The 12,217-nt window shown below is 47.0% G+C and overlaps 1 protein-coding gene across 1 annotated transcript in view; it reads left to right on the top strand.

Moving 5' to 3' along the window:
- The first annotated feature begins 656 nt into the window (after positions 1 to 656).
- Pka-R2 (cAMP-dependent protein kinase type II regulatory subunit) overlaps positions 657 to 12,217 on the top strand; it is a 182,824-nt gene continuing 171,263 nt past the window's right edge. The window contains exon 1 of the mRNA XM_053793547.2: positions 657 to 1,526. Within this exon, the coding sequence (XP_053649522.1) occupies positions 1,298 to 1,526 (229 nt within the window). The 5' untranslated portion in view covers positions 657 to 1,297. The remainder of the gene's footprint in view (positions 1,527 to 12,217) is intronic.

Genomic DNA, 12,217 nt, shown 5'->3' with positions numbered 1-12,217 from the left:
GGTTGGCCAGGAGAGTGAGAGAGAGAGAGAGAGAGAGAGAGAGAGAGAGAGAGAGAGAGAGAGAGAGAGAGAGAGAGCCGGGAAGGTGAGTAGTACCACAGGTGCACCTTAACGCCAGGTGAGGGGACCGACCCCCTCAAACACCCCCAAACAACATAGTTCCCACCACGACCCTTAACTACCCTCCCACCCGGAGACATGAAGCTATGACTGCTAACAGCAAACATGACGCAGCTGGTGACTGCTCATGGTGGTGCTCCACACGAAGTAGATCGATGATAAGCAGCTGGAGTGGTGTGAGAGAGACACCTCAACAAGCAAGTAGAGTTCCGACAATCAATACAAGATGGCGATAAGGGGAGTCCCGCGCGCTACCCTCTCACAACGATGCCGTCTCCTTGACAACCACGCAATCTGCGCTCTGTTCGTTAACTCTCCTCCCTCGCTGTAGTTACTGTTAGAACGAATGGACCTCCTGGTGGTGAATGAGAGGGTTTTAAAAAAAGAGGGCGGAGAGGGGAAAGAGAGAGGCGTGGTGAGGTTGTAAAGAGGGGAGGGTGCGGCGGAGGAACTAGGTGGCGGCGGCTGCGGTGGCGGCGGCGGCGGCGGGTGTTGCGCGGCCGAGGGCAGGTGTGGTGATGGCGGCGGCAGTGGACAAGTTAGTGTGAGAGGCAGCAGTGAACATCTCGCGCCGCGCCCCACGCTCCTGTCGCACCACCACCAGCACAGCACCAGTGTAGTGGTGCTGTAGCACGACAACCTGTAACAGGGCGGCCTGTAACAGGACAGCCTGTAGCAGGACAACCTGTGGCAGGAAAGCCTGTAGCAGGAGAGCCTGTAGCAGGAAAGCCTGTAGCAGGACAACCTGTAGCAGGACAACCTGTAGCAGGAAAGCCTGTAGCAGGAGAGCCTGTAGCAGGACAACCTGTAACAGGAAAGCCTGTAGAAGGAGAGCCTGTAGCAGGAGAGCCTGTACCAGCACAACCTGTAACAGGAAACCCTGTAGCAGGAGAGCCTGTAACAGGAGAGCCTGTAGCAGGAGAGCCTGTAGAAGGAGAGCCTGTAGCAGGAGAGCCTGTAACAGGACAACCTGTAGCAGGAGAGCCTATAGCAGGGCGGCAGTGGTACTCTGAGTGTGTGCAGTAGAGAGGTCGGGGCGGGTCACAGGTGAGGGAGGACCTGCTAGTGCAGTGGGGGGTGAGGGAGGGAGGCGGTGGTGGTGTTGTGTAGCGTCACGGGTATCGGGTCTTGAGACCCGGGAGTGACCGTCAAGATCGTGTGGTCGGTCGTGTCGGGTATGGCGGGGCGAGGCGGTGGCGGAGGCGGCTACGAGGTGCCCCCTGGCCTCCAGGAACTGTTGATAGAGTTCACGGTGGCGGTGCTGGTGGAGAGGCCTCCTGACCTCCTGGCCTACGCCTCCGAGTACTTTCACCGCATGCATGAGGACCGCAGTAAGCAGCCGCCGCCGCCGTCAGAGTCCGAGGAGTCTATCATCACTGATGATGACGATGATGAACCCATGCCAGGTAGGTCACCCTAGGTCACCCAAGTAACGGGTCTTATTGCCTAATAAAATGTCATCTTGGGTCGTTACCATTCGTCAGGTGACATGAAAAGTCATGTTTTCTTAATTCAGGTCATGCTGGGTCACTCGCGGGGAAGCGGCAGGTCGTCCTGGGTCATGCAACCTCATCTTAGGTCACAGTGGGTGATAAAATCTTATCTCCACAGGTCGTGTGACCCGTGAGAACTGTAGTCGGCACGGGTCACACCATTCGTAAGTCGCTCTGGGTATTCTAACCCATTTTTAGGACCTGTAGAGACATAAGGTCAGGTAGGTCAAGCTAGGTCAGGTAGGTCTTATTCCTTGCGTAGCACTGAAAATTGCTTGGGCATATATTTTTGTTAAGTAGACTGGCCTATTGGCCAGTCCACTTAACAGCTAAGTCAGGTAGGTCAAAATAGGTCAGGTCAGATCCCAGGAGGTCAAAAAAAAAAAAAGGGGGAAAGTTCCATCCTCACTGACTAGCAGTGATCAAGCCAGGTTGTCTCACTGGAGGGATATTAAAGTGCGATATATCACTGCTGTCCTCACTCAGTGTTGGACGAGGTTATCCCTGAGGGATACTTGTTCATCCCCAGGTATCCTCACTCAGTGTTGGACGAGGTTATCCTTGAGGGATACTTGTTCCTCCCCAGGTATCCTAACCCAGTGTTGGACGAGGTTATCACTGAGGGATACTTGTTCATCCCCAGGTAACCCCAGTGTTGGGCGAGGCTATCCCTGAGGGATACTTGTTCCTCCCCAGGTATCCTAACCCAGTGTTGGACGAGGTTTTCCCTGAGGGATACTTGTTCATCCCCAGGTAACCCCAGTGTTGGGCGAGGCTATCCCTGAGGGATACTTGTTCCTCCCAGGTAACCCCAGTGTTAGGCGAGGAGGGATACTTGTTCCTTCCCAAGTACCCTAACCCAGTGTTAGACGGGGTTATCCCTGAGGGATACTTGTTCATCCTCAGGTAACCCCAGTGTTGGGCGAGGTTATCCCTGAGGGATACTTGTTCCTCCTTAGGTATCCTGACCTCAGTGTTGGGTGAGGGATACCATTAACTCCTCATATGGTTCCTTGCAGCTGGTGAAGGGCTCTTGATCCAAATAACTGGAGCTACACCTCCTTGGATCAATCCTGACTACCCCGGTCTCCAGGCTCTGTATGGCCCTTACGACTTCAGCGCTTTTCCACATTATTATTATTACAATCAAGGGGGAAGCGCTAAACCCGGAGGATTATACAGCGCCTGGGGGGGGGGGGATGTGGAAGGCATTCAGGCTTAATTTGGGGAACTGGAGCACAGATCCAATTCCCTAAATCAAGAGCCCCTCACCAACATGGCGCTTTTCCACAACACTTCTATTGCTATTACTACTATTGCTACTACTACCACCGCTATCAATAATAATGTAATTATTATTGTTAGTTATTATTATTATTATTATTATTATTATTATTATTATTATTATTATTATTATTATTATTATTATTATTTATTATTAATGAAGAAATTGATGTGGTCGCGAGTGTAAGGTTCTGAGCGGAAGTTGTCTCTCATGATAGTTAACATGTTTAACTAGACTATTAGTGAAGGCAGCAATCCAGTCCCCTCCAACCATCGCTGGGTCATCACAGAGTATCCAGGATGAACCAGTCACATGGGTTGCAAGCAGGTCGCTCCTGCCTGTCCCGACTACTGGACCACTATGACATGGTCTTGGATGGTCGCTCCTGCCTGTCCCAACTACTGGACCACTATGACATGGTCTTGGATGGTCGCTCCTGCCTGTCCCAATTACTGGACCACTATGACATGGTCTTGGATGGTCGCTCCTGCCTGTCCCAATTACTGGACCACTATGACATGGTCTTGGATGGTCGCTCCTGCCTGTCCCAACTACTGGACCACTATGACATGGTCTTGGATGGTCGCTCCTGCCTGTCCCAACTACTGGACCATTATGACATGGTCTTGGATGGTCGCTCCTGCCTGTCCCAATTACTGGACCACTATGACATGGTCTTGGATGGTCGCTCCTGCCTGTCCCAACTACTGGACCACTATGACATGGTCTTGGATGGTCGCTCCTGCCTGTCCCAACTACTGGACCACTATGACATGGTCTTGGATGGTCGCTCCTGCCTGTCCCAACTACTGGACCATTATGACATGGTCTTGGATGGTCGCTCCTGCCTGTCCCAACTACTGGACTATTATGACATGGTCTTGGATGGTCGCTCCTGCCTGTCCCAATTACTGGACCACTATGACATGGTCTTGGATGGTCGCTCCTGCCTGTCCCAACTACTGGATCACCATGACATGGTCTTGGATGGTCGCTCCTGCCTGTCCCAACTACTGGACCACTATGACATGGTCTTGGATGGTCGCTCCTGCCTGTCCCAACTACTGGATCACCATGACATGGTCCTGGAAGCTCTGGAGGACAAACAAAATGAAGATGTAGTACCTGTATATACAGACTTTGCGAAAGCCTTCTACAAGTGCGACCATGACATAATAGCACACAAAATGCCTGATAAAGGAATAACAGGAAAAGTTGGTAGATGGATCTATAACTTCCTAACAGAACACAAAGAGTAATAGTAAACAGAGTAAAGTCTGAGGCGGCTACAGTGAAAAGCTTTGTTCCACAAGGTACAGTACTCGCCCCCATCTTATTCCTCACCCTCATATCTAACAGACAGAGACGTAAGCCATAGCTCCGTGTCTTCTTTTGCGGATGACATCCGAATTGCCATGACAGTGTCATCCATCGAAGACACTGCCAAGTCTCCAAGCGGACATCAACCAAATCTTTAAATGGGCGGCAGAAAAACAATATGAAGCTCAATGAAGACAAATTTCAATTACTCCGCTATGGAAAACTCGAGGAAATTAAAACTGTATCAGAGTATAAAACAAATTCCAGTAGCACAACAGAGCGAAAAACTAATGTGGAGGACCTGGAAGTGATAATGTTAGAGAATCTCACTAAAATGATTACAACAATGTAACTACCACATCTGCTACAAAAATTATAGTATGGATAATGAGAACCTTCAAGGCTAGGGAAGACAAGCCCATGATGATTCTCTTCAGATCGCTTATTCTCTCTAATGTACTCTAATGGGCTCTTTCAAGGAAGGCTAAATTACAGACCCGGAGAATGCACAGAGAACTTTCACGGCACGTATAAGTACGATAAAGCACCTAAATTACTGGCAACGGTTGAAATCTCTTGATCTGTACTCCCTGGAACACAGGCGAGGAAAGTACGTGATAATTTACACTTGGAAAATCCTAGAGGGATTAATCCCAAATTTGCACACAAAAATCACTCCCTACGAAAGTAAAAGACTTGGCAGGAAAGGCAACATCCCCTCAGTGAAAAGCAGTGGCGCCACGGGTACACTAAGAGACAACACAATAAATGTCAGGGACCCAAGACTGTGTTCAACTGCCTCCCAGCATACATAAGAGGGATTACCAATAGACTCTTGGGTGTCTTCAAGAAGGCGCTGGACAGACACCTAAAGTCAGTACCTGACCAGCCTGGCTATAGTTCGTACGTCGGTTTATGTGTCTTCCAACAGTAACAGCCTGGTTGATCAGGCCCTGATCCACCACGATGCCTGATCACGGACCGGGCCGCGGGGGCGTTGATCCCCGAAATCCCCCTCCAGGTACTCTCTAGGTGTTCCATGAAAGAGAAAGAGAGAAACGAATGAGAAATACTGGTCTTAACTGATGGCTTTATTATTACTGATTTTAATGACCCTGTGTTATGCAGTTGTAGTGTAAGGCTTCATATAAGGTCGTTGTAGTGTACTGCAGCAGATGGTTCAGGCTGAGGGAGTCAGGACGACAGGAAGCTCTATCTCTTGGGCTTCAGCTCTTGGAAGAAACGTCGATCTTATTGTCATATACACCCGTAACACAGTGCATCGAGACTCGTATGACTGGGCTCCAGTGTGTCACAGACACGTCTAGCTGTGCTCCAGTGTGTCGCAGACACGTCTAGCTGGGCTCCAGTGTGTCACAGACACGTATAACTGGGCTCCAGTGTGTCACAGACACATATAACTGGGCTCCAGTGTGTCGCAGACACGTCTAGCTGGGATCCAGTGTGTCACAGACACGTATAACTGGGCTCCAGTGTGTCGCAGACACGTCTAGCTGGGCTCCAGTGTGTCGCAGATACGTATAACTGGGATCCAGTGTGTCACAGACACGTCTAGCTGTGCTCCAGTGTGTCGCAGACATGTCTAGCTGGGCTCCAGTGTGTCACAGACACGTATAACTGGGCTCCAGTGTGTCGCAGACACGTCTAGCTGGGCTCCAGTGTGTCGCAGACACGTATCACTGGGATCCAGTGTGTCACAGACACGTCTAGCTGGGCTCCAGTGTGTCACAGACACGTTGAACCAGGCTTCATTATGTCACAGACACGTCTTCCCAAGGTTTTATTAAAGCCCCTCCACCAGGTTTTATTAAAGTCTCCTTACTAGTTTTAAAAATCCCTCTAGTAGGTTTAAAGACCATCTACTAGGTTTAAAGCCCCCTCAGCTAAGTTTAAATAAACCCAGGATGCCGTCCATGGGATGCAATGAGAAGTTGATGGGTAATGATGATAATAATAATAAAGATAATAATAATAATAATAATAATAATAATAATAATAATAATAATAATAATAATAATAATAATAATAATAATAATAATAAATCTTTATTTATAGAACGTATAATTTAAAGCATCAAGAGAAGCCTTGAACATCTGGCTGTCTTTACTGACGGCAATAAAGATAGCCCAGGTGCTGCACAGGTGTCTTGTTCACCACTCTGTTAGCAGCCGGAGGCAACAGGTGGGCAAAGGCTCGCCCACACGTCTCGCCCACACGTCTCGCCCACACTTCTCGCCCAGCCCTGCAGTCTAACCCATGGCACTTTCTCTTGTGAGATGAATACCAACCAACCTGAAGACCTGAGACACTTATGCAACGTTTTGGAAGCTTTATTGAGGGAACGTTTCACCACACAGTGGCTTCATCAGTCCTATACAAAGATGAACGGTGAAAAAAAGAGGGATTTGAGGTATCAGTCCCTCAGTCTGGAATCGGCATGTTCAGTCCATTAAGACTGATAGACTGAACACATCAGTCTTAATAGATTGAACACATCAAGACTGTTAGACTGAACACATTGATTCCAGACAGAGGGACCGATTACTCCAAACTCCTCCTCTTTTTCCACTGTTCTTTTCTGTATTGGACTGATGAAGTCACTGGCGGGCGAATCGTTTCCTCAGTAAAGATTCCAAAATGTTCCACAATCTTCAACCTGTCAGTTTTCTAACGTATTTATCACACTACCCATCCTCAGCCATGGTGGGTCATGGTGGGTCATGATGGGTCATGGTGGATTATGGTGGGTCATAGTAGGTCATGGTAGGTCGTGGTGGGTCATGGTAGGTCATAATCGTGGTGGGTCATGGTAGGTTATGGTGGGTCATGGTGGGTTATGGTAGGTCATAATGTGTCATGGTGGGTCATGGTGGGTCATGGTGGGTAATGGCGGATTATGGTGGGTCGTTACCTGGAGGTTACCTGGAGGTTATTCCGGGGATCAACGCCCCCGCGGCCCGGTCCATGACCAGGCCTCCCGATGGATCAGGGCCTGATCAACTAGGCTGTTACTGCTGGCCGCACGCAGTCCGACGTACGAGCCACAGCCCGGCTGATCCGGCACTGACTTTAGGTATCTGTCCAGCTCTCTCTTGAAGGCAGCCAGGGGTTTATTGGCAATTCCCCTAATGCTTGATGGGAGGCTGTTGAACAGTTTTGGGCCCCGGACACTTATGGTGTTTTCTCTTAGTGTACCAATGGCGCCCCTACTTTTTATTGGCGGCATTTTGCATCGCCTGCCCAGTCTTTTACTTTCTTAGGGAGTGATTTCTGTGTGCAGATTTGGGACCATTCCTTCCAAGATTTTCCAAGTGTAGATTATGATATATCTCTCCCTCCTGCGTTCCAACGAGTACAAGTCAAGTGCTTCCAAGCGTTCCCAGTAGTTAAGGAGCTTGACAGAACTTATACGTGCAGTAAAGGATCTCTGTACATTCTCTAGATCTGCGATTTCACCTGCTTTGTATGGAGATGTTAATGTACAGCAGTATTCCAGCCTAGAGAGAACAAGTGATTTGAAAAGGATCATCATGGGCTTGGCATCTCTCGTTTTAAAAGTTCTCATTATCCATCCTATCATTTTCTTTGCACGTGCGATCGTGGCACTGTTGTGATCCTTGAAAGTGAGATCCTCAGACATTACTACTCCCAGGTCCCTTACATTATTTTTCCGCTCTATTGTATGGCCGGAGTCAGTAGTATACTCTGTTCTAGTTATTATCTCCTCCAGTTTTCCATAACGGAGTAGTTGGAATTTGTCCTCATTGAACATCATATTGTTTACCGTTGCCCACTGGAAAACTTTGTTTATATCTTCTTGGAGGTTAACCGCGTCCTCAGCAGATGACAGCCACATGCAGATCCTAGTATCATCCGCAAAGGATGATACGGTGCTGTGGTGTATATCTCTGTTTATGTCTGATATGAGGATAAGGAATAAGATGGGGGCGAGTACTGTGCCTTGTGGAACAGAGCTCTTCACTATGGCAGCCTCCGATTTAACTCTGTTGACCACTACTCTTTGTGTTCGATTTGTTAGGAAGTTGAGTCGTGGTGGGTCATGGTGAGTCATGGTGGGCCATGGTGGGTCGTAGTGGGTCATGGTGAGTCATGGTGCTGCTGGAGAGTTTCTGATTCAAGGAACTGTTGCTGTCATTACATCCCTTGGATCAAACTATTTTGTTTCCCAATTCTCCCACGGATTTAGCGCTTCCCCATGAATATAATAATAATAATAATAATAATAATAATAATAATAATAATAATAATAATAATAATAATAATAATAATAATAATAATAATAATAATAATAATGGGTGGTTCTGTTTACAGTAGTGAATCATACCAGTATGACTGGGGTTACAATAGCTCACAAAAAACTGAGTATTTTGCATAATCATACTGGACCGGTCCATATTAGGTCGCGTCTGCCCACTGCAGTCCCTTTTTTGGGGCCATGCTGGCTTAGCTTCGTGTCCAAAGTAAAAAAAGGCCGGCAGGAGTCACAGTACGTGGTGATAGATCATATTTCTATCATGTTACGGCGTTACATGGTGGTCACAGTGGGTGAGGGGAGGTCAGGCCCAGGTACACTTGGAGGTCAAGTCTAGTTGGTATACGGGGTCGAACTGAAGACATGGGAGGTCACCTTGGAGCTAGTCAGCTTGTGTTTACACGTTGGGTGGGGTTGTTCACACGATAGGAGGGTCATCAATCACAGTGTCTCAGGGTGACACTTTAAGCCGATAAGAGAATCTTACAGATGTCGGTAACCCAGGTCAAACAGGTTATCCCCTGCGAAAGAGAGAGATTGAGATTCTTTAAATCTGTGAGCACTGGAGCACCGAGGTGTCAGTGATTGCCTACTAAGTTGTCCGCTGGTGGTCCTATTAAGGAGCTCACTTGTCAGGGTGTGGAAAACCTGTCCAGGTTACAAGACTTATAAGGGCAAGGTTGATGGTGGTAAAGCGTGGACAACACACAACAATGCAAGTGCTGGTCAATTGAGAGAGCAGACAAGTGTTCATGGGGTCATCTACAGTGAGACGACCCAAGGGGAAGTATGTAGGATACTCTCTAGTTTAGAAAGACAGGTGAGCAAACACCTGTCTTTCTACAAGTGATCAAGGTCCAGGACCGAAACGTTTTCTAATAACTATGTCCTAGTGTTTGTTCATGTGTCTTTCTAAACCAATTTCCTGGTATCTATTACCAAGGATCCCAGGCTACTCTCTCCCACTCACTGTGTGTATGTACTCACTCATCTAGTAATGCTCCCCTAGATGCACATCAACTATCACTCGTCTCATTTTGTGTGCAAGTATTGGCCTTTAACACCGTCTTAGTCTTTTTACCTCGATTAACTGAAGGCCTCACTCTGAAGGCCTCACTCTGAAGGCCTCACTCTGAAGACCTCTGAAGACCTCACTCTGAAGGCCTCACTCTGAAGGCCTCACTCTGAAGACCTCTGAAGACCTCACTCTGAAGGCCTCACTCTGAAGGCCTCACTCTGAAGATCTCTGAAGACCTCATTCTGAAGGCCTCACTCTGAAGACCTCTGAAGACCTCACTCTGAAGGCCTCACTCTGAAGGCCTCACTCTGAAGGCCTCACTCTGAAGACCTCTGAAGACCTCACTCTGAAGGCCTCACTCTGAAGATCTCTGAAGACCTCATTCTGAAGGCCTCACTCTGAAGACCTCTGAAGACCTCACTCTGAAGGCCTCACTCTGAAGGCCTCACTCTGAAGACCTCTGAAGACCTCACTCTGAAGACCTCACTCTGAAGACCTCACTCTGAAGGCCTCACTCTGAAGGCCTCACTCTAAAGACCTCTGAAGACCTCACTCTGAAGACCTCACTCTGATAGCCTCACTCTGAAGGCCTCACTCATGTTGTGGCCAGGAAAGTGGCAGATGCAGTTCACTATAGATAAATGCAAAGTTACGAAGCTTGGGAATGTCCATAACCCTAGAATGCATGTATTGATGTGGCCTCAATTACATTCATTCTCAGTACTTTCTATTGTCCACTGCCCTTACACTGAGGATATTCTCATGTCTTTTTCACTAAATCTGAATCTGTGGTTTCCTCTTGTCCTGTCTTCTTTAGATTCCTCCCATCCCAACTTGTCCACATCAGCCTAAGTCTCATATACTGTGACTTCGTTGCATCAAACTTGGTTACCTTCCCTTCAGCAGGCGCCGTGTGACCCTGTGAGATTAATGTTTCCCAAGTGAATATATTTATACAGGTTTTTGCACTCTGTAAAATTCCTAGCAGGTTGTATTCTTCCTCTAACCTGCTGCCACCTGACCTCCTGAGTCCATACTTATCACATTACACTTGTGTGTACTCACCACAGGTTTGTACTCGCAGATTTGTGTTAATGAGGACCAAATCTTAATAATAATAATATTTATCTCTACAAGTCCATGATACATAAATGACATCAATGACATACTATATGGAAAGCCCCTTGTTATATAGAGCATTTCGAGTAAATTAGGTTAATTTTGTCTCCAGGCTGCGACCCACGCCGGTCGGCTAAAACCCAGGTACCTATTTACTGCTAGGTGAACATGGACAGCAGGTGCTTTAAGGAAACACGCCAAATGTTTTTACTCGTACCGGGCATCAAACCATGGACCACAGTGTGTGAGCTGAGTGCGCTACCAACCGAGCTATGGGACGCCAGGTCCTATTTCCCTAACTTTTACCAACACCAGTGTTACTAAGTCCACTCCCTGCTCTAAGAGCCTTGTCATACCTTTTCTTAAAGCTTTGAATGGATCCTGCCTCCACTAAATCACTCTCCAGATTGTTCCGCTTCCTGACAACTCTATGAATGAAGAAATACTTCCTAACATCCCTCTGACTCATCTGATGTTGCGACCGCTGAAAAGGACGCAAGAAATACTTCCTAACATCCCTCTGACTCATCTGATGTTGCGACCTCTGACAAGGACGCAAGATATATTATGTATATATTGCTTTTTCATATAATTTTATATTGCTGAGTTTTTCGTTAATAGCTAAAATGTACGTAGGTAGGATGTAACAACTACACCTCTCATTGTGCTCGTTGGTGGAGAGTTCAGATTGGCTGCCAGTGCTGCTAGTTACCTGCCTGTTTGTTTTGTAGTTCACGTTAGGCTCCAGCTGGTACCAGTCACATGATGTTGTATCTGCTAGCCCTGCTTTTCTCTCTCTCTCTGCTCCTGGTAGCCCTTGTGGCTTAGCGCTTCTTTTTGATAATAATAATAATAATAATAATAATAATAATAATAATAATAATAATAATAATAATAATAATAATAATAATAATAATAATAATAATAATAATAATAATCTGCTCCTGGTGGTGGTAACACCTCTATCTCTGCTCTGTTTGGGAGAATGCTGTTCTCCCCAGCTCATGTTATTTATACTGTTTTTGGTAATGTCTTCGATGGTGAGCTGGGACATACACCTCGTAACTCTGTGCAACTCTGTTCACACCATTATTTAGACTTAGTGATGTTTGACATTTTCAGAGGTTGTGTTGTGAGACACTATATCTCTGGTCCCAAGTTTAATTCTTGACCTACATTGTTTTGGCATCTATGCACTGTCGTAGTCGGGAAACTGGAATTGCTGAACTCATTTTCAGTAACAAGGGCATTTATTTTTGGGGGAGGATCTGCTGAAGGTCCATGATTAGGGTCGTTTTGGACTCTTTGATACCTTGCCTGACACTGCTGGTCACTACTGCTTCCAGAATTACTGCTGTTTGGTGAAGGGTCGTCATATTGCTCAAGCAAGCTGTTTGATTGCCTCAATGATCCAGAAGTTAGCTTATTTAAGGATTTGTTGTTGTCAGTCACATTCTAAGTCTAAGGCGAGTCAATCTGAGCACATACCGAGCACTTACACAAACACACACACACACACACACACACACACACACACACACACACACACACACACACACACACACACA

Source organism: Cherax quadricarinatus, chromosome 71 (assembly GCF_038502225.1).
Source record: "Cherax quadricarinatus isolate ZL_2023a chromosome 71, ASM3850222v1, whole genome shotgun sequence".
Lineage (NCBI taxonomy): Eukaryota > Metazoa > Arthropoda > Malacostraca > Decapoda > Parastacidae > Cherax > Cherax quadricarinatus.
The sequence above is the reverse complement of the archived record's forward strand: the minus strand, read 5'-3'. Positions and strand labels throughout refer to the sequence as shown.